The sequence below is a fragment of the Berghia stephanieae genome, chromosome 3 (assembly GCF_034508935.2).
Source record: "Berghia stephanieae isolate SIO BIC M18660-M18661 chromosome 3, UCSD_Bste_1.3, whole genome shotgun sequence".
NCBI lineage: Eukaryota > Metazoa > Mollusca > Gastropoda > Nudibranchia > Aeolidiidae > Berghia > Berghia stephanieae.
Window position 1 is genome coordinate 102706934 of NC_088362.1, and position 26830 is coordinate 102733763.

Sequence of the window (26830 nt, forward strand, 5' to 3'; positions counted from 1 at the left end):
CGTTCAAACTGACAATCTGGCAAATTTTCTCAACTTTATTAAACGATTCCCAATTTGGCGGTTTATATAGCCAAATTAAAATAAAACTTGCCATTAATACTCCAACAAGACCCTTGAGATCGAGGGATAGGCTCAAATTGGTGAGGCCAAAGGTAGCCTACATTCTAAGGTTGGCACTCAATCGTTTAAAGTTGCCGCCCTCCAATATTGGAATTCCCTACCAGCATCCCTTAGGTCATCCTCATCCCTTCATTAAAAAAACAAACAAAAAAAACTAAAAACCCATTCGTTTCAAATGTTATTAATTGATGATATGTTTGTGTATTTGTATATTTCAATTGACGTCCAATGTAAAGCGCTTGGTGCCTATATATACGGGCTATATTAAATGCTATTTATTATTATCATCATCAATATTTTTTTTTACTTTTCCGGCTTTTTTTTTTCCCAAATATTTAATTTCATCTATCTACTATGTTAATGACAAATTTAAGAAACTGCAGATTGTTGCCCTTAAAAATGGCAAGACGAGTTGAATTTTTTTAAAAAATCAATCCATAACTCATGGCAGCAGGGTAATACAATTAAGATTTATTTCCACTTTTAGGTGCACATGATTTCAAATAAATACACATCGATTTTAACCATTTGAATTGTAATTGTGTATTTTGTTCAGACCGGTTGGCATTTTCTTTGACTTGTTTGGCGTATAAAAAAAAATAAATCTGGCATATAAGGCTTCACTCCGCGTGAGTGTGTCATGAATGGTGTGTAATGTGTAGTGTGTTTACATTTCATTCATTTCATCATAATTTCACATAACATTTCACGCGATTGCGTGAAGACTGTGGAATCCTGAACGATAAAAGTGTTTGAGTTTGTTGACTTTTCGATCCGTTGAGGTACAACCAGCACATAAAAGGTAATTTGTTTATTTTTTCTAGCTCTGACCGCCATATGGCATGGTCACCCACCTCAGAGTCAGCAGAGGCAACGAACTCAGCAGTCGGGTGTTGACTGTTGACGATGACAACGATGTCCTGTACTGTGTCCTGTGTCTCTACTGTATTGTTTAAAAAAAATAATATCAGACTCTTTCCCACCTCTCTCTCTCTCTCTCTCTCTCTCTCTCTCTCTCTCTCTCTCTCTCTCTCTCTCTCAGCCAGATGGAGGGTGTCGTGTCAATTGGATCCTGAGTCCTGAGTTTGGCACTGACCCCTTGACTTTTTATTCTGTTTTCACCTGGCAGTTCTCCATACCCTAAATTTCTCATAAGAACTTGACGCAAGTTTCAAAACTTTCGATAACGATGACTTGTTTTGGTATAGCCGGCATAGTTTCTTATAACCAATAGATGATTTTAAAAATTAAACTTGACAAGTACAAACTTAAGCAAGGTCTTATTCTTGTTGCTTGTAAATTTTAAAAATGTTTCTGATTTTTGCTTCCTATTGAAACAGCGTCATTCTTTTTTCCACTTTTTTTCTTGCTCCCTATATATTGTTGTAATTGTTATAGAGTTAGAGACCTTGTTTTTCAATTATTTAATTTAAAGAAAAAGAAAACATGTTGGAAGCAAGGTGTTTTAAGCCAAGAGTCAGGGCTAAAAAAATTGAAATGATATGGCGTACATAATACAAATTTATGACAGTTTAAAGATGACCAGAAAAGAACCATAATTTTTCATTTTCTTTTTGATATCAACAATAACACTCAGTCTGATAGACAGTTAAATTTTTTAGTGAACAACAAAAATAGAGCCAACTTTCATGCTATTCATTTTTTTAAAATAACAGATGGCCGCACCTGAAACACTGAGTCCAGAGGAGAAGCTTGGTTTAATGAAAAGGAATCTCCAAGTAAGTCAATTTCATGTTCTGTCCAAACACTTAGCATTTTCTCTGCTAGTAAAAGTGTTACTAACCTAAGTCATAAAAATTTTATCGATTCAAAAAAATATTTTTCATATAATGGCAGGTCTGATAACATTGTATATTAAAGAGAAATGAAGTAAATTCTATTTTTTAATTAGGTTTCTCTACATACATTTTTTACTTAAGATGATGAAATGGTATTGATACCCTAATAATAATTATTATGTTAATGATATCGATTGTGGTGATATGGTAATGCTAGTAATAAGAAGAATTGCTTTATAACTTCATGAGAATTTTTCTTCTTGTATTCGGATACCAAAAGCAAATGGGTTTTTAGTGTTGTGGCTTAAACCATAGATTAAAAACTGTCATCTTTTACTAGAAAACATGGAGGTCTTCCATCTTCGGTTCAGTAAATATGATGCTATTTAAGTTAAAAAGTTAGTGAGCAATCAGAGCATAAAACGTTCTTCCTTGCCTTTTCTATCTATCTGCAATAATTGGATATTCTCTTTATTTTTTATTTTGCAAACATGAAAAAGTTATAGCTGTATCTTCCTCCATTGGATAAAGAATGAAATTATGGTATTATGACATCAATGAATATTGCTGCTTTTGTTTGTGGTCATGGATTATAGTTTTTATGTGTATTGAAATGTTTTGACAAAAATAAAGAGGCATTTATAAAAGTAAACAAAAATATGAATTACGAAATTGTTACGCAAGAAAGGCATTGATTTGTTTGTTAACTTGTTGAGCATACAGCATCTTTCAGGACTTTATATGTTTGCATCTATTCAAATTTTTAGGATTTGCATAAAAGAATCTTTTAGTGCTGACATATTTGAGTACTTTCTAAATAGGCTTCAACAGTCGCGACGTCACTTCCTTCGTAATGACGCATAGTAACTTAGTAACTGGTTCTAAACTATGGGAACAATGCCGGATGCCCTTATGAAATACTTCTCTGATGAACATAAAAGTATCCAGAGGAGAAAAACATTATAAATCTGATCATGCTTTGACTTTTATACATTCTGATCACATGACATGTGAAAAAGTTCTAGCTAGCATGAAGAATCAAAAATACCTATTTTCTTTGTTTAGAACCAAGCTATTCGTTGCTGGGTAGACATGACATCAGACTATTGATTCCTATTATAATGTGATTTTCATGTATAAAGAATTACAAGGGAAGTAATACATTGATTAAAATGCACACTAGCTACAGAATTGCTTACTTGATTGAGGTGTTTATGGGAGGAGCTATGTATTTAATCTTTCCTTTTTTGTGTGCTTCCTTTCTCATTTTAGGAAACTTTAGGAGAAGACAAGCTGAAGGAGATTCTGAAAACTAGAGATGTCAAGCTATACTGGGGTACTGCAACAACAGGAAAACCTCATGTGGGTTATTTTGTACCCATGTCAAAAATTGCTGATTTTCTCAAAGCTGGCTGTGAGGTTGGTTCTAATTTTCATGATGGTAGAAAGTATTTGACTCAATTTTTTTTTTTTTTTCATGACGTTTATACTTTAAAAATTTTATAACAAAATCAAAGTTCAGTTTGGTATTTCCTTCTAGGAGTAAAGGGAGCATGTTATGCCTATAAGTGGCCCAATACCACAAAATGGTGGTATGAATGATGAAATTTATAAAATGACACTGTTCAGCAACGGCATCATTAGATATCTTCACCTAGGCATTCCATGAGGAATATAGATAAGCCAACAAACAAGATGTCTGATGTCAACAGGAATCACCCATGTTGTCCAAAGTATGAAGGATTACAGTGTTGTTAATTGAATTTATAACCAGCAATATCGGTATTGGTTTAAGTATATATATATATATATATATATATATATATATATATATATATATATATATATATATATATATATATATATGAATAGAATAAATATAGAATTTTACAGTGCTAAAAACCAAGATTTCATATTCTTGACCAGGTTATCTTTACTTAGCCTTTTTTAGCATCTGGTTATCCCAATATATTACCATTTTTAGACGATGGGTCACATATATGATCTCATTGCCTTGGAGGTAACGTTAATGGATTTGCATCACACCCACTATTCCTAGAAGTCACCTTTATCTAGATCAAAATAAATACTTATCTGCTTAAAGCTATGGACAAAAATGAATATTATAGCTTCACAAAATTTCAAATTACAAAAAATAGGAATGAAAAGTTTAACGAAAAAAAAAAAGAAGAAGAAAGTAAGCTTTAGGTAAGGTGTCTTATGAAATATCATCATAATAATATTTGATCATCTGTCACAGGTAACCATTCTCCTAGCAGATTTGCATGGCTACTTAGACAATCTGAAATCTCCATGGGAATTGCTTGCGTTGAGAACGAAATATTATGAAGCTGTCATCAAATCAATGCTCAGGTCTATTGGAGTCAGCATTGAGAAACTCAAGTTTGTTCAAGGCTCTGATTATCAACTAAGCAAGTATGTTGTCAGATTTATTTATTTATTTACGTTTTTCATGATTGAAAGCTCATTTATTTGCAAGAAGATTCATTTCAATTTTCATTTAAAGTTCAACCCTAAAATGATGATAAAGAAATTACTGTAATTTCTTCCATTATTAATCTGCTTATGTCTGCAAACCTAACCATTTTCACCAAGAGAGTAGTAATAACATTAAAACTAGGGTTTCCATTAAGAGTAAAATTGACAATGCTCTCAGTAGTCTTTCTGTGTAAATTGTAATAAATGATATATGTCTTTCCAGAGAATACACACTTGATGTGTACAAATTGTGTTCACTGGTTACTGAACATGATGCCAAGAAAGCTGGGGCTGAGGTAGTCAAGCAAGTAGACCATCCATTACTGAGTGGTTTGCTGTACCCAGGTCTACAGGCTCTGGATGAGGAATTCCTTAAGGTGGATGCTCAGTTTGGAGGTGTGGACCAGAGGAAGATTTTCACCTTTGCTGAGAAGGTTTGTCATGTCTTTCTTTGTTGTTGTTTTTTGTTTGTTTTGTTTTAATCTTTGTCTCCTTTGTAATGGACACTGATAGAAGTCCAAAAGCTCAAATTGTGGTTAATGGAGAAAAACTGGAGAATGTCAACAATTTTGTCTATCTTGGGGCAATAATTAATAGAGGCAAATGGAAAATCGACCCCTGATATCCAAAGGAGGATAGCACTTGCCCAAACAAAATTGAAAAAAATTATGACATTATGAAAAGTGAAAGCATCCAACGAAAATGAAAATATTAAGAACATGCATATTTCCAACAGCATGATATTGATGTGAATCACAAAAAAAAAACAGATGAGAATAAAATCAATGCATTTGAATGAAATGCTACTGGAAAATTCTCCGCATTCCCTGGACAGCGAAGGAAACTAACCAAAATGTGAAAGAGTTCCTGGCATTAAGCAGCTGTATCTCATCAAGATGATACAGAAACTAAAACTTGCTTTTTTTTGGACATGATACTCTTGAAAAAAATGTTCTAGAGGGAAACCAAGAAGAAGATGGGTACACGACATCAGTGAATGGATGATTAAGCCAATGACTGAATGTGGAAGGATGGGCAGGACAGAAGCTTGCTTCGGTTGGTAGTTGTGGAGGCCATGTCCAGGAGGGATAAGCCATCATGATGATGATCGTAACCCACTGGGTGGATTTCTGACTTCCCACTGTGGACAGAGAAGTCGCTTTTGTTGTGTCTTCTTTACCCTATATCTGTTTTCGCTTTCCATGCTGCACTGTCTTATGGATTAAGATTGCTGTTTTTTCCTGGTCCTGGACGGTATCCCTAGCTGAGAGGGAAGCTGTTAAATGTATAGTTCCTTGTTTGAGAGAGGATTTTTTTTTCCCTTGTAAATTATTTCTCTGTTATGTAATATTATTGTATTTAGTTCTGAATATATTGTGCTTTGTAAATATTTGAGTTTAATCTTCATAGCGGGCCCTTTGTTTGTGCCTGGATGGGACTTTAAGTATTGTCAAGATATGCACATTGATAGATTGCTTGTGAAATCTTTTATTCCTTCTTTGAACTAGTCTCCTTTTCTCACTTTTTCTTTGATGCTTTTGAATTAGGATCTACTTTCCCCCCTACTGTCTTCCTTTTTACTGTCGCTGTAATAACCTAAAAGTAAGTGGTGCTAGTGCCGTAAAGCCTCTATAAACATAAAAAACAGTATTCTCATCAATAATAGATTTTAAAGATTTTTTTGATAACCTATGACCTCTTCGCCATTTTGCTATTCACCCTAGCTTGCTTTGGGCATGGCACACACATATCGTTTTTTATCTCAAGGTTCTCTTCTCTAGGTTTACTTAAATCTTCAAGACAAGACTGAAATCGAATCTTTTCATTGTTAGTTCATATTGTGAGATGGTAATGTGCTTGGAATACCAAAAGTTTCTTGTCATTTTGTGTGTTTTTTAAAAATTTAGATCGATAATAATACCAATTATGACTGGGACAATCAGTTTATATGAAGAAGGAGAACAAATCAGGATGAATTCTGATATCAATTTAATGTACCCTTCATTTACAAAGTCCTTTGAAGTGGCATTGCCTTTGATTTTATCTGTGACTTTTTTGTTGTTGTTGGCGCTGTCATAAGTCAAGTCACCACCATATAAATGGTTTACAAATTAATGTGTTAATGTTTTTTTTGTGTTTTTTCAGTACTTACCTCACTTAGGCTATGCAAAGAGAGCTCATCTTATGAACCCAATGGGTAAGTGAAAAATCTATTAGTGTAAAATAAAGTTTTGAAAATCAGTTTTCCCACTACTTTTGATTCATGCAAAGTGTCATAGTCATACTGCATGAGTGAAACCACGTTGCCCACTCACATTTAATGACTCACCATATGGTTTAAATGCTAAAATGTTTATATGAAATAGTGCCAGACAAAGCAAAAAATAGATATATAAGGGAAAAAAAAATCAGCCCTCCAGGATGACTGTTTTTTTGGATGGGTTTTTACTTATATTTTTCTTTCTTGCTATGTCTGACACTGTTTCATACACACTTTTCAGATCTTTACTAAAGAAAAGTAATTTTGGTCATCACTTATACACTTACTCTTGTAGTTGCCTTATTCATAAGATTAAATCTAGGGGTAAGATAACATTGATCCTATGTTTATAGATAACGGAATATCTAAACATTTTTCAAATGATTGGTAGAAATTCCTACGCATACGCCCAAGGCTGAGAGAATGATTTCTCCCCAAGGTTTGGTTTTTTTTTTTTTTTTACTTTACTTGATCTACTTAAAAGTTTTGTAAACCTTCTCCTACAACAAGTACTATGTTGCATAGTTTAGAGCTGAGATTTTGTGGTAAAATATGGACTCTTATTACACTATGCAGTCTAAAACCCCGATTGTAATCTGAGGTTTATGGGAATAGCAGCCAATGACATTTTGTCTTTTTTATCTTTTCATCATCAGTGCCTGGTCTAGCTGGATCCAAGATGAGTTCGTCTGACGAGGATTCTAAGATTGACTTATTAGATTCTCCCGCTCAGCTGAAGAAAAAATTAAAGAAGGCTTTTTGTGAACCTGGCAACATTGAAGACAATGGAATTCTTTCTTTCTGTAAATTTGTGCTTTTTCCCCTTCGTTCAAAAGGTGAGGACTTTCAAGAAATGGATTCGAGATTGTTGTTTAACATTTTTCATCAGAAGAAATGAAGACTCAAGCTGCTAAGAATAGTCATTGATTTATGTCGATTATCATTGATGCTACGGCCTGAATCCTAATAGAATTGTTATCTCTATCTTGTGCAATATATTGACAATACCAGTTGCAAATATTTTGTGGAAGAAAGAGTTGTCAAATTTTAAAATGAATGCCTTTGCAAAAACAATGCAATAGAAATTGATAAAATTTTATATGTTGATTTTTTAATTTAAAAAAATATTTATTTGCAGCTATGTGGTCTAGTTTTATGACACTTGCTTTCGGATCAGTGCATAGTTGAGTCCTTGGAAAAGGCTCTTTACTCACATTCTCTCACCATACTCGGGTGTAAAATGAGTACCTGGCCGTTAACAGCATTGTCTCTATTGGAACAAAACTGTAATATCTCCTAACAGGCGCCATGTCTCGTTCTACATGTTACATGGTGCTGTTGGTCAGGGACCCCTTGTAAAGCGCTTTGAGCACAGTAAGTGGATATTGCGCTATATAAAAGCTCGTTTTTTTTTTTTTTGAAAGACTCCTGAAAATTATTTAAGTTTCTTTTTTGTCAAGGTTGATGTGAATAATGCTTGTTTTAAAAGAATTGTTTAAAGATGAATATGAATTTTAGTTTATTTTTATGTCATTCATTTTTTAAAACAGACTTTGAAGTAAAGAGATCTGCAGACTTTGGTGGTGATGTGGCTTTCAAAACATATGATGAACTTGAACAAGCATTTGCGAAGGAGGTAAGTTTTTCAAATCATTCTCTTGTTACTAACAAATTCAGCGATGAATAGATTCAGTGGAAATAGTCATTTAGAAAATTTTGGTCCATGAAAGAGACTGTGGGAAAGACAGAATGAAGGCTACTTGGCTAAACCCTATAAAAATTAATTATATGAGGAACATGCATCTGCAGCTCAACTCCTGATGTTATGCAGCTGACAAGGAATACAGGTTAGGGTGGGAAGACAGACCAGAGACTCCCCAGCGTCCATGATGCCGAAATTGGTCTCGCTTGTGTTAAATGAAAAGCAACAATTGCTTATTGTCATTTGATTTGGTGTCTGATGTTCGTCTGTATCAAAGTGCTTTCCACCAAATCTAATTTAGCTATAGCTACTCAATCTTCGAAGGTAGAGTGAGGTTCCATAAAAGAATAACAAAGATCGTTTGTTTATAATATTGACAATTGCCTAAAATAATCATTTGAATTGAATTGAATATAATATGAGTTCTCTACCAATTGAGCTAAAGGTAATTCAAAGAGTTTGAAATTAAGTTTTCATCTTTTATTTTTTTTATTATCCTTATTGTCAGGAGTTGCATCCTGGTGATCTGAAGAATGCTGTGGAAATTTACTTGAATGAAATAATGGATCCAATCAGAAAAGATTTCGACACGCCTGAATTGAAAAAACTGACGTCACAGGCTTACCCTGTTGCAAAAAAGAGTAAGTGAAATTTAGTTTTGATAGTGAAAAATATATATTATTATTTTTTTGATAAATCTGAATAATTATGAATAAAACTTATTATAAGAATTAAAAAATAAAATGTATGAGTTTATGTGTGTGTTTGAATGTTGATATGTCAGCAGTGAATGTGTTAGATGTATATGTAGTTTATGTATATATTTGCTCCACCATTACATAAATTTCAACAACATTAAAGTTTCAAACAAACTTCTTTGGTTATGAACAAATAACAGGTTATAGGTACAGATTGTCATGGTCTCAAGTGAGTAAAGAGCTACTCGACTATGCATAAAGATATATGTAGAATGAGGCCCCAGAATTTACTAGTTACTATAAATGAAAAACAATTAACGATTTGTTTACAATGAAATAAAAATAATGATGAAATTTAATTAAAAGAGATAAACAGTGATCGTGGCAGTTACAAATAGAGATATGAATATTTTACGTAACTTATGATAATATGTCAGGTTCGTAAGTTTACGTTTCCAGGCAGTTGATGGGCTTGGATGATCTATTCCTCTGATAACAGGATCGGGCTCGTAAAATTCTACTTCCAGGCAATTGGTAAGAGGTTATTGTGTAGTCCTTTGACAGCGGGCTCGGGTTTGATCCTTGAAGATTATACAATCAAAGTTAAAAGCTCCGGCGTCTTAATGGTGTAGGTATAATATCTACAAAGTCCCAAAAGATAAAAATCTTCCAGTATATATATAGGAATAGAGCGACTGGCCGTCCGGCATAGATTGTGGAGAGAAAGTGAGTGTCGAATGTTAGACCTATCAGCTTTTATAATAAGTGGCTACGTGACAGAATGTAGAACGAAAAGTATTCACTAATTAGAAATTAATTCGAGGGAAGGCTATAAAAGGAAAGACGATCTAATATTAGAAGGTAAAGTTTATCTAAGCCTACCGAAATATAACTGGAGTGAGATGAATTCAGTTCTTAATAAAATAAAATTTAATAAGATAATTGTGAACAACCTTTACTGTGACACAGATCTCGTCAAAGTGTAGGTATTAAAAGGGCTCCTAAACGGTCATTTATGCCATTTGAATCAAATGTAAATTGGCACAATGAGGATTGTGAATTGCGCTCATTTATTTATTTAATTCATAATACATCTATCAATGTTCGTATTACTTTTACCAGAGCCTGGAGCTGCAAATGTTAACGGTGCAGCAGGTGGAGAAGATGAACTCGTTCCGTCTCGTCTTGATTTGAGAGTTGGGAAAATTACTGATGTATCACAGGTGGGAATAACCATGGATAACTACTTATATATTTTTGTATTTTTGTTTGATAAATCTCTCCTCTTATCAAGCAAGTTTTGCCTTTCTGTTATTTCTGTCTTGTCATTACAATAATAAAATACAGTGTTACTTTGTGTATGATATATTTGGCCTGTACGTGAATAATTCACCTCACATTGATGGCAAAATACTGGGAAGGAATAATGAATTCAATAAAGTAAGCATATATATATATATATTAAATATAGCACATTTTGACAGATTTACCATGCTCAGTGGGCTTCGCAGTGATTCATTTATTCCCCCAGCAGGCCATATGGAACCATGTGTCCATTTCATTCACTGTAGTTGCCTGTTAAGCATCCTTTACTTCAAAAATAAAAAACCCCAACTCTTACAGTATCCGTCATTACCTAAGCCAGGTACTCATTCACACCTGATTCGAGTAGCGTAATGTGTTTAAAGTGTCGGACTCTAGGACACAATGTTTGGACCAGAATTGTCCACAACCACCATCATCCATCCTGTTACTGACCACACTTGACTTTTGTGACAAAATGAAATATCGTAATTAGCCAATCAAAATATAGCTCAATGTCAATATGCTTCTCACTACATTGTTTCTCAGTAAGTAGTTACACAGTCCCTGTTTTTAAGAAAATGATTGTAAACACTATATTCAATGCTTGTTTTTCGTACACATCTTTAATTTCAGCTAAGCTGAATCAAGTGGGGTGAAGTGGCTGAGTGTTTAAGACATTGCACTGTGACTCAGAGGGTCTCAGATTCGTTTGAGCCCCTCTTCAGTCACTTTTTTTCCTTGGGCAAGATTATTAACCGCCAATTTGCTCACTTTGGACAGCATGGGTGATTCCTCTTGATTTATATGTTAGTTTGATGGATTATCTAGATTCCTGTATAGAATGCCTAGGTGACGTCATCTCATAGAAGGGTGTAATTAAAAACATTTTTTAAAGCAGAATCAAACTGAGATTGTAATTATTTTTTTTTTTTTGTCTTGTTATTTTTATTCTCTATATGCCTTTAAGTGCAGAGCTCTCTCTACACTGTTTGAAATAACTGTTTTAATGTTTTAAAAACTCCACTTCTCTCTTCAGTGCTGGCAATACTGTAGGCAAGTTGCAAGAATTCTATCTGCTCATTTGTTTTCATCTCTTCTTACTTTTACACATTAAATATAAATTTCCCTCCACCTTTACACTTTTTAATTCTTTATATCCCTAGCACCCCGATGCAGATTCTCTGTACGTGGAAACTGTCGATCTAGGCGAAGAATCGGGTCCAAGAACGGTTATCAGTGGTTTAGCAGGTCTCGTTCCCATGGAAGATCTCAGAGACAGACTGGGGGTTTTCTTGTGTAACCTGAAACCGGTCAAGATGAGGGGCATTGAGTCCAAAGCCATGCTGATGTGTGCCTCCCTGTGAGTTGGATTTATAGGTTTTATCTTGTATTTTGTTCAGCTTTCAAGCTCTTTTCTACAGCATCTTTGTTGTGTGTTTTTTTCTTTCTTTTGTTAAATTTTCCTTAGCGAAGTCGAGACCTAGAGTTACTTATTTACATCAATAATAAGACATTTCACATATTTTTTTAGTGATCAGGTGTATTGAAGATTGTGACTAGGAATTACCATTATTTACACGTAGGAAATTTTATGACCTTTAAATTGGCGTGTTCTACATGTCTGTTGTGTGTGTGCTTGCATGCTTTATAAAGCTAGATCTATTTGCTTTAGAGATCATATGAAAATGTCACAAAAATTTCATTATTATTATTATTATTAATATTATTATTATTATTATTATTATTATTATTATTATATTATTATTATTATTATTATTATTATTGTTATTATTATTATTACTGTTACTATCATTATTATTATTATTGTTATTATTATTATTGCATCAATTATATTTTGATAGGAATAAAAGCAGAATTTTCTGTTTTCTTACGATCTCTTTGGGAAGGTAGATTATGAAATTGATTGTAAGTTATAGCTTTTGACCTAATTTAGCATACTGTAGCGACGCTCTACACACAGTAGCTTTGTCAGATATATCTCTTAGGTGAGACCAAAGTATTCTTCCTGGGTGGGGATCCTGACCTCCCATAGTGGGCAGGGAGGTACATGCTGTGTCTTCTATCCCCCCATACCAGTTTTCCAATTGTTTCCTGTCATTGTCTTGGAATGAGATTACTTAGTTTTGTCCTGACCCTGGCCGCGTTCCTTGGCTGGGAGGGAAACAGTCGAATGTATAGTTATAGTTTGGGAGATGATATTTTTTACTTGTAAATCATCTCTCTGTTATGCATTGTATTATGTTTAGTTTACATATTATATTATATGATTTGTAAACATTTCAGTGTATTCCTTTTAGTTGGGACCTGTGCTTGTGTCTGGATGAGACTTTTAGGTGATCTCAAACTAAGTACTTTGACGGTGTGCTCTTGGAATCTACATCTGTTCCCTATTTGAACCAATTCCCCTTTGTCTCACCTTTTCTTTTGTGCTTTAATTGTCATTCTAGAACTTTTTACTATCCCATTTTCTTCTTTTTTACTGGCGCTGATATGACCTTAATGTGTTGCAAGCGCCGTAAAACCCTTAAAAACAAAACAAAAACAAAGTATTCTTCACTCCCCAGAACTGTTAAACATTAAATAAAAAATTCATACCATGCCATCTCATTTTCATCAAAATTTCATTCAATGTTAATAAGTGATATGCAATGTCTATTTATTTGTTTTTGTGATTTATATTTGTATATAGCGATGATCCTCGTCAAGTGGAGCCTTTAACTGTGCCTGAGGGAAGTGCGCCGGGCGACAGGGTGTTTTTTGAGGGCTATGAGGCTGGGAAGGCGGATGACGAATTGAAACCTAAGAAAAAAGTCTGGGAAAAATTACAGGTAAAATATTTTGGAATTTGTGAATGGAGTTATCTGTAATATTTGTTTTGACAATGTGTAGAGGTAATACTCATAGCGAAAATTAAGGAAATTAAGTATTCTATACGACTTTGTATATATGAAAAGTGCCCAATACTCTTTTGTTGTGTTGTCTATTATTTTTAATGATATGTGTTAACGGTTTGACTTTTTTTTTGGTTATTGGCTGAAGAAGGGTTTTTAGCCCGAAACATTTCATGTTTGAAATTTTTTTTTCTTTTTTAAAGCTTTTATATTGTTTATTTTTATAGGTTAGAAATTAATTACTGCATTTTACGTTTCGGAGATGTGTTCTATTTTTTTTTTTTGATAGTGACTTTTCTACTTTGGAGTTAACAGCAATATAAATACCCATTATTATAGCAAATTCTTTAATGAGATCCATACCCGAGGTATTGCATCTGGTAAAACCGTGGCATTATTTATGTTAAAATCATATGTCTTAATAATGTAGTAAGTCCTATATATATATTTGTATATGCATTTCCATTTTGGCTGAACCTATTTATTTAAAAAAATTAGGTGAGTTATACAAGATGAAATGGAAAAGAAAACAAATTCTTTTTTTTTTAATTGTTCATAAATTATTGTAATTAATGTTATAAGAAGTGAAGAAAAAAACATACATAAAAACGGAAGTAAGAAGAGTGGCAAGGCGAAAGAAAGATGACATAAAGTCACGTAAAGATGAAGTCGTTTTTATGATTAGTTGAATCTACATGAAGTCAACACTCATAAAGTCAACTTTTGCTTTAAATCAACATATTTTGTTGGTCCCAAATTTTCTGTTTCTTATCTAAGTGTGAACCAATGATAATGGATAAAGTCATCTTGCTTAAAAGTTAAGCAATTTTATTTTGGTCTTGCAGTGTTGACTTTATCGGGATTGCATTGTCTATAGTTTTTCAATGTTCATGTGTTATTTTCTCATTTTTCAGCCCGACCTACGAGTGACAGAGCAAAAAGAGGCAGAATGGCAGGGTAGTTGCATGATGACCAAGTTGGGAAAAATAGTCTCCAAGAATGTTAAAAGTTCACCGATAAAATAATGTCCAATAACCCGTATATCTTAATACTAATTTATAAATGTTTGCCATCTACTTCACTTAATTCACAATCCATTTTAATGCTTTTAGATTTTTATTGTTTCATTTTATATTAATGAAAAAAAAAGAAAATAACAACGAAACACAACACAAATGGAAGACTGATTTTTAACTAGGGTAAGACGGGAGGAAATAGAATAAATGAAAATTTTTTTTTTTCCAGTGAAAAGAAGAAACAGCCACAATGGTATTGTTACTGATTCATCAATTGAGTAGATAATTTTTTTACGCGCTATAAATTGCAACTTTCATATTTTTTAAGTACTTAAGAAATAGCATATTTTTTTTGTTGCTTTTAAATAAATTCAATTTACATGATAGAAATGGACTTCAGTTGATGAGTTAAGGTGCCTTGATATTTTGTCGCCATGATGCTGAAAAATAACTAAAAGAAATTTTGTATAGAAATGTAATAGAAACATGAAATTTTTTTATGTGATTCTGTTTGGTTGGTGAACATTGCAACCAAAATTATTGTACTTTTACAGGGAAGGGGAGTAGTACTTCATCAAAATAAAATGATATTGTCAAAATCAATCTTCTTTTCTCGTTGAATTATTTATTTTGCTTGTTGACATACCGCCAATGGTGTTCATTTCCCAGTTGATCTCTAATAATAATAATAATAATAATAATAATAATAATAATAATAATAATAATAATAAATAGCACTTATTATAGTGCTTTACCTCATCTAAGCAGGCACTAAACTTTTTATATTGACATTTTAAGGTATCAAGTGAAAGAAACGAACAAATTTGAAATTTGATTGTGGGTTTTTAGTTGTGCTATAGTATTTTAATCTCTGTAGGTTTCAGTTTCCAGCTGCCTCATATCATTTATCTGTAACAGGACCATGTCAGTGAATATAACTAGAAAATCCTTTGAATATCACTTTAAAGTTTGGGGTCCTTCAAGGGTCGATTTTTGGTCCCATTTTATTCTTTATGACCATTGGTAAAGTCATCAAATTCCATGACATGAATTTCCACATTTGCCCTGGTGATTCACAATTATATAGAGAGGCCCATTCCTCGTATCTCAAAATTTCGGCCGCATATATGGAGCGCTGCTTTCGATTGATTAATTCATGGATGATGGGTGGGGTTCCTGACCTTTCGTCGTGGGCAGGGAGGTCACTTACTGTGTCATATTTATATATATCTGATTTCCAACTTGCTTTCTGTTTTTGTTTTACTTGGAATGAGATTACTTGCTTTTGTCTGTTCCCTTGTTTTGGGGTCCTTGGCTGGCAGTGACACAGTCCAATGTATTGTAAAAGTTTTGGGAGATGATATTTTTTTTCCTTGCAAATCGCCTGTTATTACATGTATTGTTATATTTGTTATTTTGAATGTATTCTTTAAGCATTTGAGTGTGGGATCCTGTGGTTGTGGCTGGATGAGGCTTTTAGGTGATCTCAAACTATGTACAATGATAGTATGCTCTTAGAATCTATTCCCTAATTGTACATGTGTGGGGTTCCTGACCTCCCATAGTGGGCAGGGAGGTACGAACTGTGTCTTCTATCCCTTTATATCTGTTTTCCACCTTGCTTTCTGTCTTTGTCTTGGAATATTACTTGGTTTTGTCAATTTGAGCTTTTCGTCTAGTCCTGTGTTTTCCTTATCTAATCAAAGTCTGTAAAGAAACACAGATCAGTCTGTCTGGATACAATAAACTGTTCTCCGCCATGGTGGCCTTCTCTCCTCACTTACCTGTTCCCCCTCCACCCCTCCAAAAAGAAAAAAAAAAAGGGAAGGCCTCCAAATAACAAGACACTGCAAGCATCATTGATAAAGAGTCGCTAACTCCATTTTCATGAACAGGGGAGGCTACAGGACTTTTACCCATTTCTTCTTTTGAATTGAATTGGTTCTCCCATAATGGGCAGGGAGAAGGCTTACTGTTTCTCTATACCCCTTTGCTTGTTTTCAAATTGCTTTTTGTCTTTGACTTGGAACGGAATGAGATTACTTGGTTTTGTCCTTTCCCTTGCTGTAGACCTTGGCTGAGAGGGAAACAGTCAAATGTAAAGTGTTAGTTTTGGAATATTTTTTGTCTTTTAATCATCTCTCTATTACGCACTGCATTATTTTTTGTTTTATATATATACTTTGTCAACACTTGAGTGTGTTCCTCTTAGTGGTGACCTGTGCATGTGTCAGGATGAGACTTTTAGGTGATCTCAGACATAAGTACATTGAAAGTGTGCTCTTGGAATCTACATCAGTTCCCCCTTTACACCATTCCCCTCCCTTTGTGTCATTGTTACTTGTGTGCTTACAATTGTAAATCTATAATTGTTTTTACTATCTCATTACCATTCCCCTCCCTTTGTGTCATTGTTACTTGTGTGCTTACAATTGTAAATCTATAATTGTTTTGACTATCATATTTTCTTCCTTTTTACTGGCGCTAAAATGACCTAAATGCGTCTCAAGTGCCGTAAAACCATTAAAAACACAAAACAATTGAAGTGTTTCCCTTGAAAATAAAATGGATAAAATAATTTTTTTTTTCTGGTCCCAATGAGTTTATCTTAAGCAGACTCCATTGTAAATACTTTATGCTCTAAAGTCTAAGTCATAAATTTGAGTTGAAAACATATAATATAATAACCCCAGTAAGATAGTAAAAACATGACAACCATTGATAGTTATATACTTTATATATTTGTTTAATCGCTTAATATTTCAATAATAAATAGATAAAAACATGCATGTACATTATAAAATGAAAACATAAAAACATTTATAGTTATACATTTGAAGAAGGTTCTCTTTAATGAGGAAAATAATTGACACATTTCTTCTTGAGACAACATACCCCAATAAACAGTATTTATTCATGTTCTAATTCTCTTCAACAGTCGTAACGTCCCTTCCCTCATAATGACGCATGGTAACTTAGTAACTGGCTCTCAACTATCGGGAACAATGGCGGACGCCCGTATGAAATATTTCTCCGGTGAGCATAAAAGCGTATCCAGGGGAAAAAAAAAACATAAATATGATCATGTTTTGACTTTTACACATTCTGATCACAAAGCATATGGAAAATTCTAGCCAGCATGAAGAATATAAAGTAATGATTTTCTTTGTTTAGAACCAAGATGGCCGCAGTTGCCGGGCGGCGTGACATCAGACTATTGAATCCAATTCTAAGCATGGTAATCCTTCGGAGCATAACGCTCATGTAGTCAGAGTTTATCCCAAGGTCTGTTGAGCTAAAAGGACAGTAACAATTGCCTGTGTTACCCTTTGAACAAGAAACAAGTCTGATATTGGTTATATTATTATTATGAGTAAATATCACGAAGTCGTCAAGAATGAAGGTGGGATTTTTAAAATCCTGTAATGATTTTTATAAACCCTAAAAACGAGAAAATCATGGGGGTTGGCAGCTCTGCATTACAAAACACGTTCCAAATAATACAGGACAGTAACTATTGCCTGTGTTACCCTTTGAACAAGAAACAAGTCTACCACTAGCACAAAGTACTTTCCACATGATTTAACTGACTACGTCCTCCAATCACTGTCAAGACGGATGATAAAAGTTTACCACAACATGGGACCAATAGCCTTCAACATTCGTAACGTCACTTCCCTCGTCATGACGCGTGGTACTTAGTAACTGGCTTTAAACTATCGGAACAATGGCAGACGCCCTTATTAAATATTTCTCCGACGAGCATTTAAGTGTATCCAGAGGAGAAAAACATTATAAATATGATCTTGTTTTGACTTTTATACATTCTGATCACATGACATATGAAAAATTCTAGCCAGCATGAAGAATAAAAATTACCGATTTTCTTTGTTTAGAACTACGCTACGAATTCAATTCCAGTCTTCTTGCTTGGGATGCCAGAGCTTTACAGAGTAAATTAGACTTCAAAGCCTAAAAAGACTGAATTCTTGTACGTTATTGAGAGTTTAACGGCACTTATTGCATTCAAATTCAACAAAAGTTGTGGATGTAAGACACCCTACCAGTAGTTTAAATAAATTGTTTGCAAGATCAAATTGTCTGAGCTAGTCGACTTATTAATATAATGTGGATCATCTTTTACATATAAAGCCTACATAACTGCAGAATTGGCAATCAGTGACGCTGGAAATACAGAATTAATTAGACTTTATAAATTAGGATTTTATTCCCAGAAACCAAAAGCACAACAATATTTCTTTCAAATCATTGATCATTTAAAATAAAAAGACCTTTGTATTGAAATTCAATGACGATATGCCTTCAATGACACTTTATTACCTATTAACTCTAAGATTGGTTATATTATTATTATGAGTAAATATCACGAAGTCGTCAAGAATGAAGGTGGGATTTTTAAAATCCTGTAATGATTTTTATAAACCCTAAAAACGAGAAAATCATGGGGGTTGGCAGCTCTGCATTACAAAACACGTTCCAAATAATACAATTAAAAAAAAAAAGTCAATTTGATCATTGGCTGATAACTGGCAATTACAACACAACCATGTTTAGCTCTTCATGAAAAATGTCATTGAAATATCACAAAACCGGTCAATTCCAACAACGGTATATCTAGGTGACAAGACATTACTGGCTTTGATAATAAGAGTTGTTGAATAAACATTTAGCATTCAAATCGGACGGATTTTATTTGACTCAACAAAGAGTTGTTTTTAAATGGCAAGAAAAGAGAGAAGCTAATAAATAAATAAACTCAAAAAGTTGTATGTGTGAGGGCTTTTTCCATCAAATTTTGATTCTTGTTTGTTTTCAGGGGTTTTTACAACGTATGCAACACCTTAAGGTCATTTCAGTAGCGGTGAAAAGGAAGATGATAGAATACTGTGGAATCTGCATTATGTCAACACTCTTAACTCACTCAATCCCAGAGATTTTTGCTACTTTTCAAAACTGGAAGAAATGTATTAAAAATGAGCATGTACATAGATAGTTTTATTCAACTATCATTAACGACATGTAAAAACTAAAAACATTAGCTTTGATACTACGCCTATAATTTGTCTCAAAAAATTGTAATAAATAGGCATGGGGTAAAAGTAACCCGGGTAAACTACGGATATAGTCGGTGTTAGGGTTGAGTGACTTAAAGTCAATTTCTGCTCAAAGTCAACAACTTTTGTTGGTCCCAAATTTAAGTGTGTTCCATTGATAGTGGATAGTGTCAACCTTGCTTAAAGTCAACCACTGGTTGAACCAATCTTTCTGATCCGGCAGTGTTAGCTTTATCTGTCATCAAAATGCTTAGGTCTGCTTTCAATACCCGAGGGCAAAATGAAAGACAAAGAGGACAATATCAAAGAATACAGAAGTAAAAAAAAAAAAGCAATACTTGTAGTTAATCTGAACATATTTAAAAGTCCTACACCGACACTACCACAGGATCTGCACCAAGAGAGGCTCACTCAAATGATTACAAAATAAGCAATACATGAAAAACCTAACATTGACCTTATATATTTATAAATGGAAAAGATGATTCACTTGGAAAAATATATCAATCATCTGTAACAAAAAAAATAAATAGATTCAACTGTTTCCCTCTCAGTATAAGACTCCAGACAGAACAAGAATATGGTGTGGATACAAAGGAAATGATGTGTGTGGCATTGTGAGACACAAAAGGTAACAAGGTTGTGGACTGGTGAAGAATCTACCGACTCAGGAAGTGTCAACGTTCTCCATGCCTTAAGGGAAATTCCAGCCACCACGACAAATTTAAAGTTACCATCGTTTACAGTCAAAATATTAAGTTTAAATTTACTCAGATTTTAGGAACCAATCCTCATCGGTATTTAAAACCTGAAACCTTAAAAGTCCATAAATGCTCACTTAATTTTTTTTTTTTTTTCTAAATTCCTATAATATACCTTAATACCCTAATAATACAAATTAGACAAATATACAAATTCTTAGTTTTGAGACCAGATCTAAGTATTATCTAGGTTTAATTTTGGTGTGGCCAAATTGGTCAATTTATATGAAACAATGCATTACTTAACCTGGTAAAGTGATATGAGTCTGGAGGTACTGAAACACTAAAGTAATTAACGAATAAAGGATTGATTTTTACAGATCTGAAACTGAAATACGTACCCTTGTTCAAAGGAGCTTTGCTAATCAGCTAATCACTCTTGGGAACAAATAGCCACCAAATTATATTAGATAAGCAGTGGAAACTTTTAATCTAATTTTTAAATGAATAAACAAAAACAATAATCTAAAAAAAAAAAAGAAACGAACAAATATCCTTCTACTTTCTAAATTTGCATTATGTTACTGTGGAATACAATTACAAGAAAAAAAATTGTCTAAACAAATTTTTTTTAAAATATAAAATTACAACACACACTTGTCTTGAGTGAATTGAAAGAAATGACATTATCACAGAATGCAGCCCTTGGCTCGGACACTATAAAACCTAATAGAATATTTCAATAGAAATGTTGCGCATTCTAAAATCATTAGATTAATGATACCAATGACATGATATTAAGATTTTGTTTTGATTAAGTTTTTTAATATATACATGGTTTGTACAAGTTGAGAATAGATAAATAACATACTTTACATTGATGAGTTTGGCAATGAATCAATAGAATATAAAATTTGGCCCCATTTTTTGGTCAATTCAAGTTTGAGTGACAAGTAAGTGCTCTAGTCAATAAGACAGACAAGAACATTTAATATTGTGTGAATCAATATGTCTTCCGTGAAACTCAATGTCTATCAATAAATGCTTTTACATGCTTTAAAAATAAAATAAAACGAAACGAAACGAAAAAAATCTACTTCAGTCAAGTCTTATTATTATCCCTTGCTGATCAAGCAACACAAGTATCGAACAACACAATAGAGTTTGATTTTTAGGACTTTTTGGTGCTTGCGACACTTCTAGGTTATTTCAACACCAGCAGAAAGGAAGACGATAGAAAAGAAAAAACAGATTTAGTTATCAAGCACCAAAGAAAAACATATAAGACAACGGAGACTAGTTCAACTGTGATCAGGAGTCGATCCAAAGACAACACTGTGGTTTTTTTCATTATTGTCACATTACTCATTACATGTTTGAATAACTTCAAAGCTATGTAAGATATCATCAAACGGTTTTTTGTCATAAGTGCAGAATTTATTTCAGTTTTGATTGATATAAGTATAAGGTTTATAACTGTGCGTCCTTTGGTAGCTGAGCTATGATAATATGAGTAGAAAAGGGCAATCTTGAAATGAACTGTAATTTACCGTGCGGTTTGTTTTTTTTTTGTTTTGTTTGTTTGTTGCTTTAGGTCTCTTCCAACACAATTGAGGTTATATGAGAGACCGCTGAAACAAAAAAACAAGCAATCTAACAAAAATAGTATAAATGTAAATCAAAATCATAACCTAAAGATATCATAAGCTAAATTATAAATAACCAAGAACAAACAGGCAGAAGATTTACAGAAAAAAAAATATCCACTGTCAAAAATACAATCACAAACCAAAGAAGCAGGATAAGCTAGTAAAGAGAAGAAGAAACGACATCACTATCGGATAGTACACCCATGCGAACATCATAGGTATATGATTCAAGGTGATGCTCCCATCCAACCACCCGCACGGTTGTTTTTAATCATTGACACATTTCAGTTTTGAATAACTCAAAAACAGCTGCAACGACATCAATTTAGTTTTCACTATTTTACTCCCATTTTATTAAAGTTTTTTTCTGATGTCTTACCTGTGATCATGTGTTTGCGAAATCGTCCGTTTTAAAGCTCCATGTAACCACCATTATTTTGAATGACAAGCCGCATTGTCACTCCAGTTCGTCCCACATCTTTTACAGCACGAATAATGTAACAGAGAGAACTGCTTTTCTTATTTTTGTCTACAGGTGACGCATGTCTTTCACGTGGGTTCGAAACATTCTGCTCTTCACATATCTCCATAAAATATCAATGTTCCAAGTTGATATCCTTTGATTGACATGATAAATGAAAGAAACTTTCGAGAATCATGTGGGGCAAAACCAAAATAAATTACAATATATGTCAAAATGACCCTTTTCTACTGATGACGTCATAGCTCAGCTATCAAAGTGCGCATAGTGTTAAAACTTATATGAATCAAAACTTGAATAAATTCTGCAGATTTGGCAAAAAACCGTCTGTTGAAACCTTATTTAGCTCTCGATTTATTCATAATTGAAATGTGTCGATAATTTAAAAAACACACTGTATAATCTTGTAGCAAATATCAAACCACTTAAAAGACGCACAATGACACCTCTTTAGGATTACTTTGCCAAAGAAGATACACTCAGACGACTACAAAAGAAGCATTGTAGTAAAAATGGTTCCATCAAGAACAAGGACACAAAACTACATGGAAAAGATAAATGTCTTAAAGGGATAGAAAAGTTCCTCAATGGGAATTCCCTCCACCCCGATGACAGAATAAACCGTAACAGAGAATTAAAAGCAATGAGAAAGGAGGTACCATGTGACTCATGAACCATGTGACTCATGGCAGTAAAAAAAGCCTGGGTTTTGAGTGAGTAAGGCAATTGTATGTCTATATAGTATACTCTTTATAATCCATTTGATCCAAATGTATGTGCATATATTCTGTGATCCATTGCTAATATGTAATTTTAAAAAAAAAACACAAAGAAACTTTGTTAAACACGCCCATACTGGTAGTGCCAAATAATAACAAACAAAAGTGCAATGATTGACAGTTCCATTAAATGAAATCAATTTTGTAAAAACCTTTTTTCCCCCAAAATTCATCAGATAATTTGATAAATCAATTATTTTTAGTGTGTTCAACTACACAAAAATATATTAATGAGATGAAAAACTTGAACAAGGTAGAAAATTACACTGAATTATAAGGTGAGTGTAGAGACTTTAAATTCCACAATGAATTAGAATATGAGTTCTACACAAACAGATTGAAAACAATATAATGTAACAAAAGAGCTTTTATATAGATAGATGCAATGCTGTCACCACCCAAGCATAATGAAAGAATGTGATTAAAGAGCCTTTTCCCATCAACTTTGCGCCACTGACAGACGGACATGGATCACAGTGAAAAACCAAAAGACCACAATACCGCACTCATATCTTTGACTTACTTCATATTTTTATGTGCTTTTTCTATCTCTATCAATAATCATTCTACTTAAAGACACTTCAAAAATAACATATGTGATTCATCACCACAAAACGGTATTATATCAGGGTCAATCAAATTCTAAAAATAAAATTTGACATTAATTTGACCTGAAATGTGAAATTTTAGCTTTTGTTACTCTAAGCAACTCATTCATTCTCCTCAATAAAACATTTTGACTTCACCAAAGTTTGAAGATTTATGACTATAGATTCAATTTTCTGCATATAAACTACTTCGATATAATACCGTTTTGTGGTGATGGATCACATGTATCAATTACAAAGGCATGGGAAACCAGAAATTGAAGGCATGACTGATTCGTGTCCGACACTAAGTGTCTGAATGGTGGTGTTGGTGGTGGTGGTGACGATGATGATACTGACGTCAATGTCAAAGATGACCAAGCCAAAACTACAATAAAATGGAATCATAAACTTGTACATGAGTTATTTGCAACTCTTTTACTCATAGAGAGAACCTTATTTGTAAAGCGCTTTGAGCACATTTAGTGGATATTGCGCTATATAAAAGCTCAATTTTTAATATTTTTTTTAAATTTCAAAACGTGTTCACTCCCAAATTTCTAAGCACAATGACAAATTTTCAACTTTTTAAACCACATTAAAATGGCAATAGACGTCTAGTGATTTAAGCTCCTAGATGAAATAGTGACCTGATAGAATGACCGCTCAAGGGAAATGACATTATGATCATCAAAGCTTTCCAACTTCTTTTCACTTGTTGAAAATCTGAATCTCAGAAAACAATGTACTGAAAGAGTTCGAGTCAAAAACAAAATGGTTTACATCCATTTCATGTGTTGTTTGTTCCCAAATTTACAGTAAATGATAAACCACTCGGTCCTTATTGTCTTTTTCTTATGAATACTCCATGAAATAATCTCCATTATATGAACAATTAAAGAACAGGCACTGGTGAGGTGTGTATGCTATCGATATGCTTTTTTTTTTTTCAATCAGAAGGTCTCATTTGATCCCAATTCAAGGGTTTTTTGGAAATATTTTTCCTCTCAAATTTCCATCACATGAAAATTTTCCATGAAAACGCATTCTGAGCAAATAAAAGTACATAACCATTCCATACAAATTCTTCACAATACAAAGCCACCATGCTTCTCATAGAATTACCTACAGTATTTCCTGATCTAAAATATTAAACATTGAACTGCTTGGTGCAGACTTAACAAAAAGAAATAGTAAGATAGAGAGGTAGTTACATGCATGAACAACATTAAGTGTCAATGCTCTGTTGCCTTAAATATGAAAGTTTATTGATCAAGTATAAAAACACAGGTTCCTTTCTTCACAATTCTTGAAACCAGCATGTCATAATTTGCAAGAGGCTAATCTCTTCAAAATATCCTCCATCTCTCCTGCTACGAAACCAGCAAAAGGATGCGCTCTACATATCAAAATTCTAATTGACTTCTTGTGGTGATGTCATGTCCAAATAAGCTAAAACATTCATCTTGAAAAAGTGTCGTTTTTAAAAAGTAACACTCAAATTCCATGCAATGTCTTGCCAACTTCTATTTCCATATGGTCTATTACAATAAAAACGACTTTATCATCATATCATTATCCAGACAAAGAAATATGTTATGTATCACAGTTCATTCGGAGATTGACATACTGCAGCAATTGTTTGGCCTGTTCCTGCTTTGGTCCCATGCAGAAGGAAATTTCTTCTGAAGAATTGTAAGAAATGCATTAAGCATAGTAAAACTGTGGAAATGCTCTAGAAAGAAGTGCAAATCAATTCTTTCAAATAGGTCTCAAAACGATTTCCATGAATGCATACAATTCCTTAAGTGATATGAAACTGAAACACAGCCATATTCAACCCACTTCTATTTCCTGTGGTCTCTTACAAGCAGAAAACACCATATCATTCTCAAAACCAAACCCATCCTGGGCAATGTGAAAACAACTATTGTTCGCTTTGTTTCTAGTTCCAACAAAGGTCGTCTCTTCTTAAAGTAGTCTGCAATTTCTTCATGTCCCTAAGCATAAAAAGAGCTGGTTTTCCCAATGCCGAGTTGCCCGTAGATTTTCCACTCTGAACTCTGGGCGTGCCTTTGTTTTGATTTATGTGGTGGTTGTTTTGGTGATGATGATGATGATGGTGATTGTTTGGGGAGATGAGTCTTCCTCCTGCCGAATGAGGTCGTTTTGATTTAAGACTTTTGGATGTGGTCAATTTCTTTTCTTCATACTGGAAGAGTTTTAAAAAAAAAAAAGTATGAAATTAATAGCTAAATTACAATCAATTTTTAGGTTCTTCAGTTACAAGAAATGATTACCATTATATTTTTATAAATAAATGAATCAAGAATTACCAATATTGTACAGGTAGTGTTGTAGAACTAATGATAATAATAATAATAATAATAATAATAATAATAATAATAATAATAATAATAATAATAATAATAATAATAATAATAATAATAATAATAATAATAATAATAATAATAATAATCATCATCATCATCATCATAATAATAATAATGAAATAATGATAATAGTAACAATGATGATGATCTGATCTATTATTAATGACAGCAGGTAAATTTCCATATACAATCATATGTGTCGTTACAAAACTAATATGAGGTTAATAAATATTCCAGGAGCAAGAATATATTACCGAAATCTTGAAAAAGAATATTTTAGATCTAATCATATATTCAACAAATCAAAAAGAGTTTGGAGAAATGAAATCAAATGTAAACAAACTCTGGTCAAGAAAAGAAATATTGAATTCCATATTTGGAGGTCGACAATCGGCGCGTTTGGTGAAAACCCTTCTCATCATTCCTTGTTTCTTTGGGGTTTTTTTTTGTTTTTATTTTAAGGGTTTTACGGTGCTTGTGACACATTTAGGCCAGTTCAGCACCACTAAAAAGACAGAAAATGGGATAGTCAAAAAGTCTAGATTTATTAAAAGCGTACAAGAATAATTAAGACAAAGGGAATGGTTCGAATAGGGAACAAATGTAGATTCAGTGCGCTTAGTTTAGGTCACCTAAAAGTCTCATCCAGACACAAGCACAGGATCCCACTAAGAGGAACGCTTACATAAAAAAAAAATACAGTACAAACAGAGAAATGATTTACAAGGAAAAAAAATATAATCTCCCAAAACTAATAATGTACATTTGACTGTTTCCCTTTCAATCAAGGACTCTGGCTAAGGCCTAGGACAAATTAAGTAATCTCATTTCAAGACAAAGACAGGAAGCAACTC

The 26830-nt window shown here is 33.2% G+C and overlaps 2 protein-coding genes across 10 annotated transcripts in view; one reads left to right on the top strand and one right to left on the bottom strand.

The window, feature by feature from the left end:
- The first annotated feature begins 652 nt into the window (after positions 1-652).
- LOC144969007 (tyrosine--tRNA ligase, cytoplasmic-like) lies at positions 653-14914 on the top strand. The gene is made up of 13 exons (XM_078907947.1): positions 653-922; positions 1797-1859; positions 3192-3338; positions 4180-4355; positions 4642-4852; positions 6564-6615; positions 7335-7514; positions 8229-8314; positions 8889-9021; positions 10201-10301; positions 11547-11743; positions 13094-13232; positions 14210-14914. Exons 2-13 carry the CDS (start codon positions 1797-1799, stop codon positions 14318-14320), a joined length of 1596 nt encoding a protein of 531 aa, XP_078764073.1. The 5' UTR covers positions 653-922; the 3' UTR covers positions 14321-14914.
- Positions 14915-17036: 2122 nt separating this feature from the next.
- Positions 17037-26830, bottom strand: part of LOC144969008 (centrosomal protein of 57 kDa-like) — a 67264-nt gene continuing 57470 nt past the window's right edge. For all 9 annotated transcript variants that reach the window (XM_078907950.1, XM_078907948.1, XM_078907951.1 and 6 more), the window contains one exon: positions 17037-25795. In XM_078907950.1, the coding sequence (XP_078764076.1) occupies positions 25529-25795 (267 nt within the window). In that variant the 3' untranslated portion in view covers positions 17037-25528. The remainder of the gene's footprint in view (positions 25796-26830) is intronic.

What these genes read in the sequence shown, in the direction of transcription:
- LOC144969007 (XM_078907947.1), top strand. Translation starts at nt 1,797, where the DNA reads ATGGCCGCACCTGAAACACTGAGTCCAGAGGAGAAGCTTGGTTTAATG. An exon ending in TTACCCTGTTGCAAAAAAGA is followed by an intron (nt 9,022 to 10,200) that starts GTAAGTGAAATT and finishes TACTTTTACCAG; the next exon opens with AGCCTGGAGCTGCAAATGTT. An exon ending in AAGTCTGGGAAAAATTACAG is followed by an intron (nt 13,233 to 14,209) that starts GTAAAATATTTT and finishes CTCATTTTTCAG; the next exon opens with CCCGACCTACGAGTGACAGA.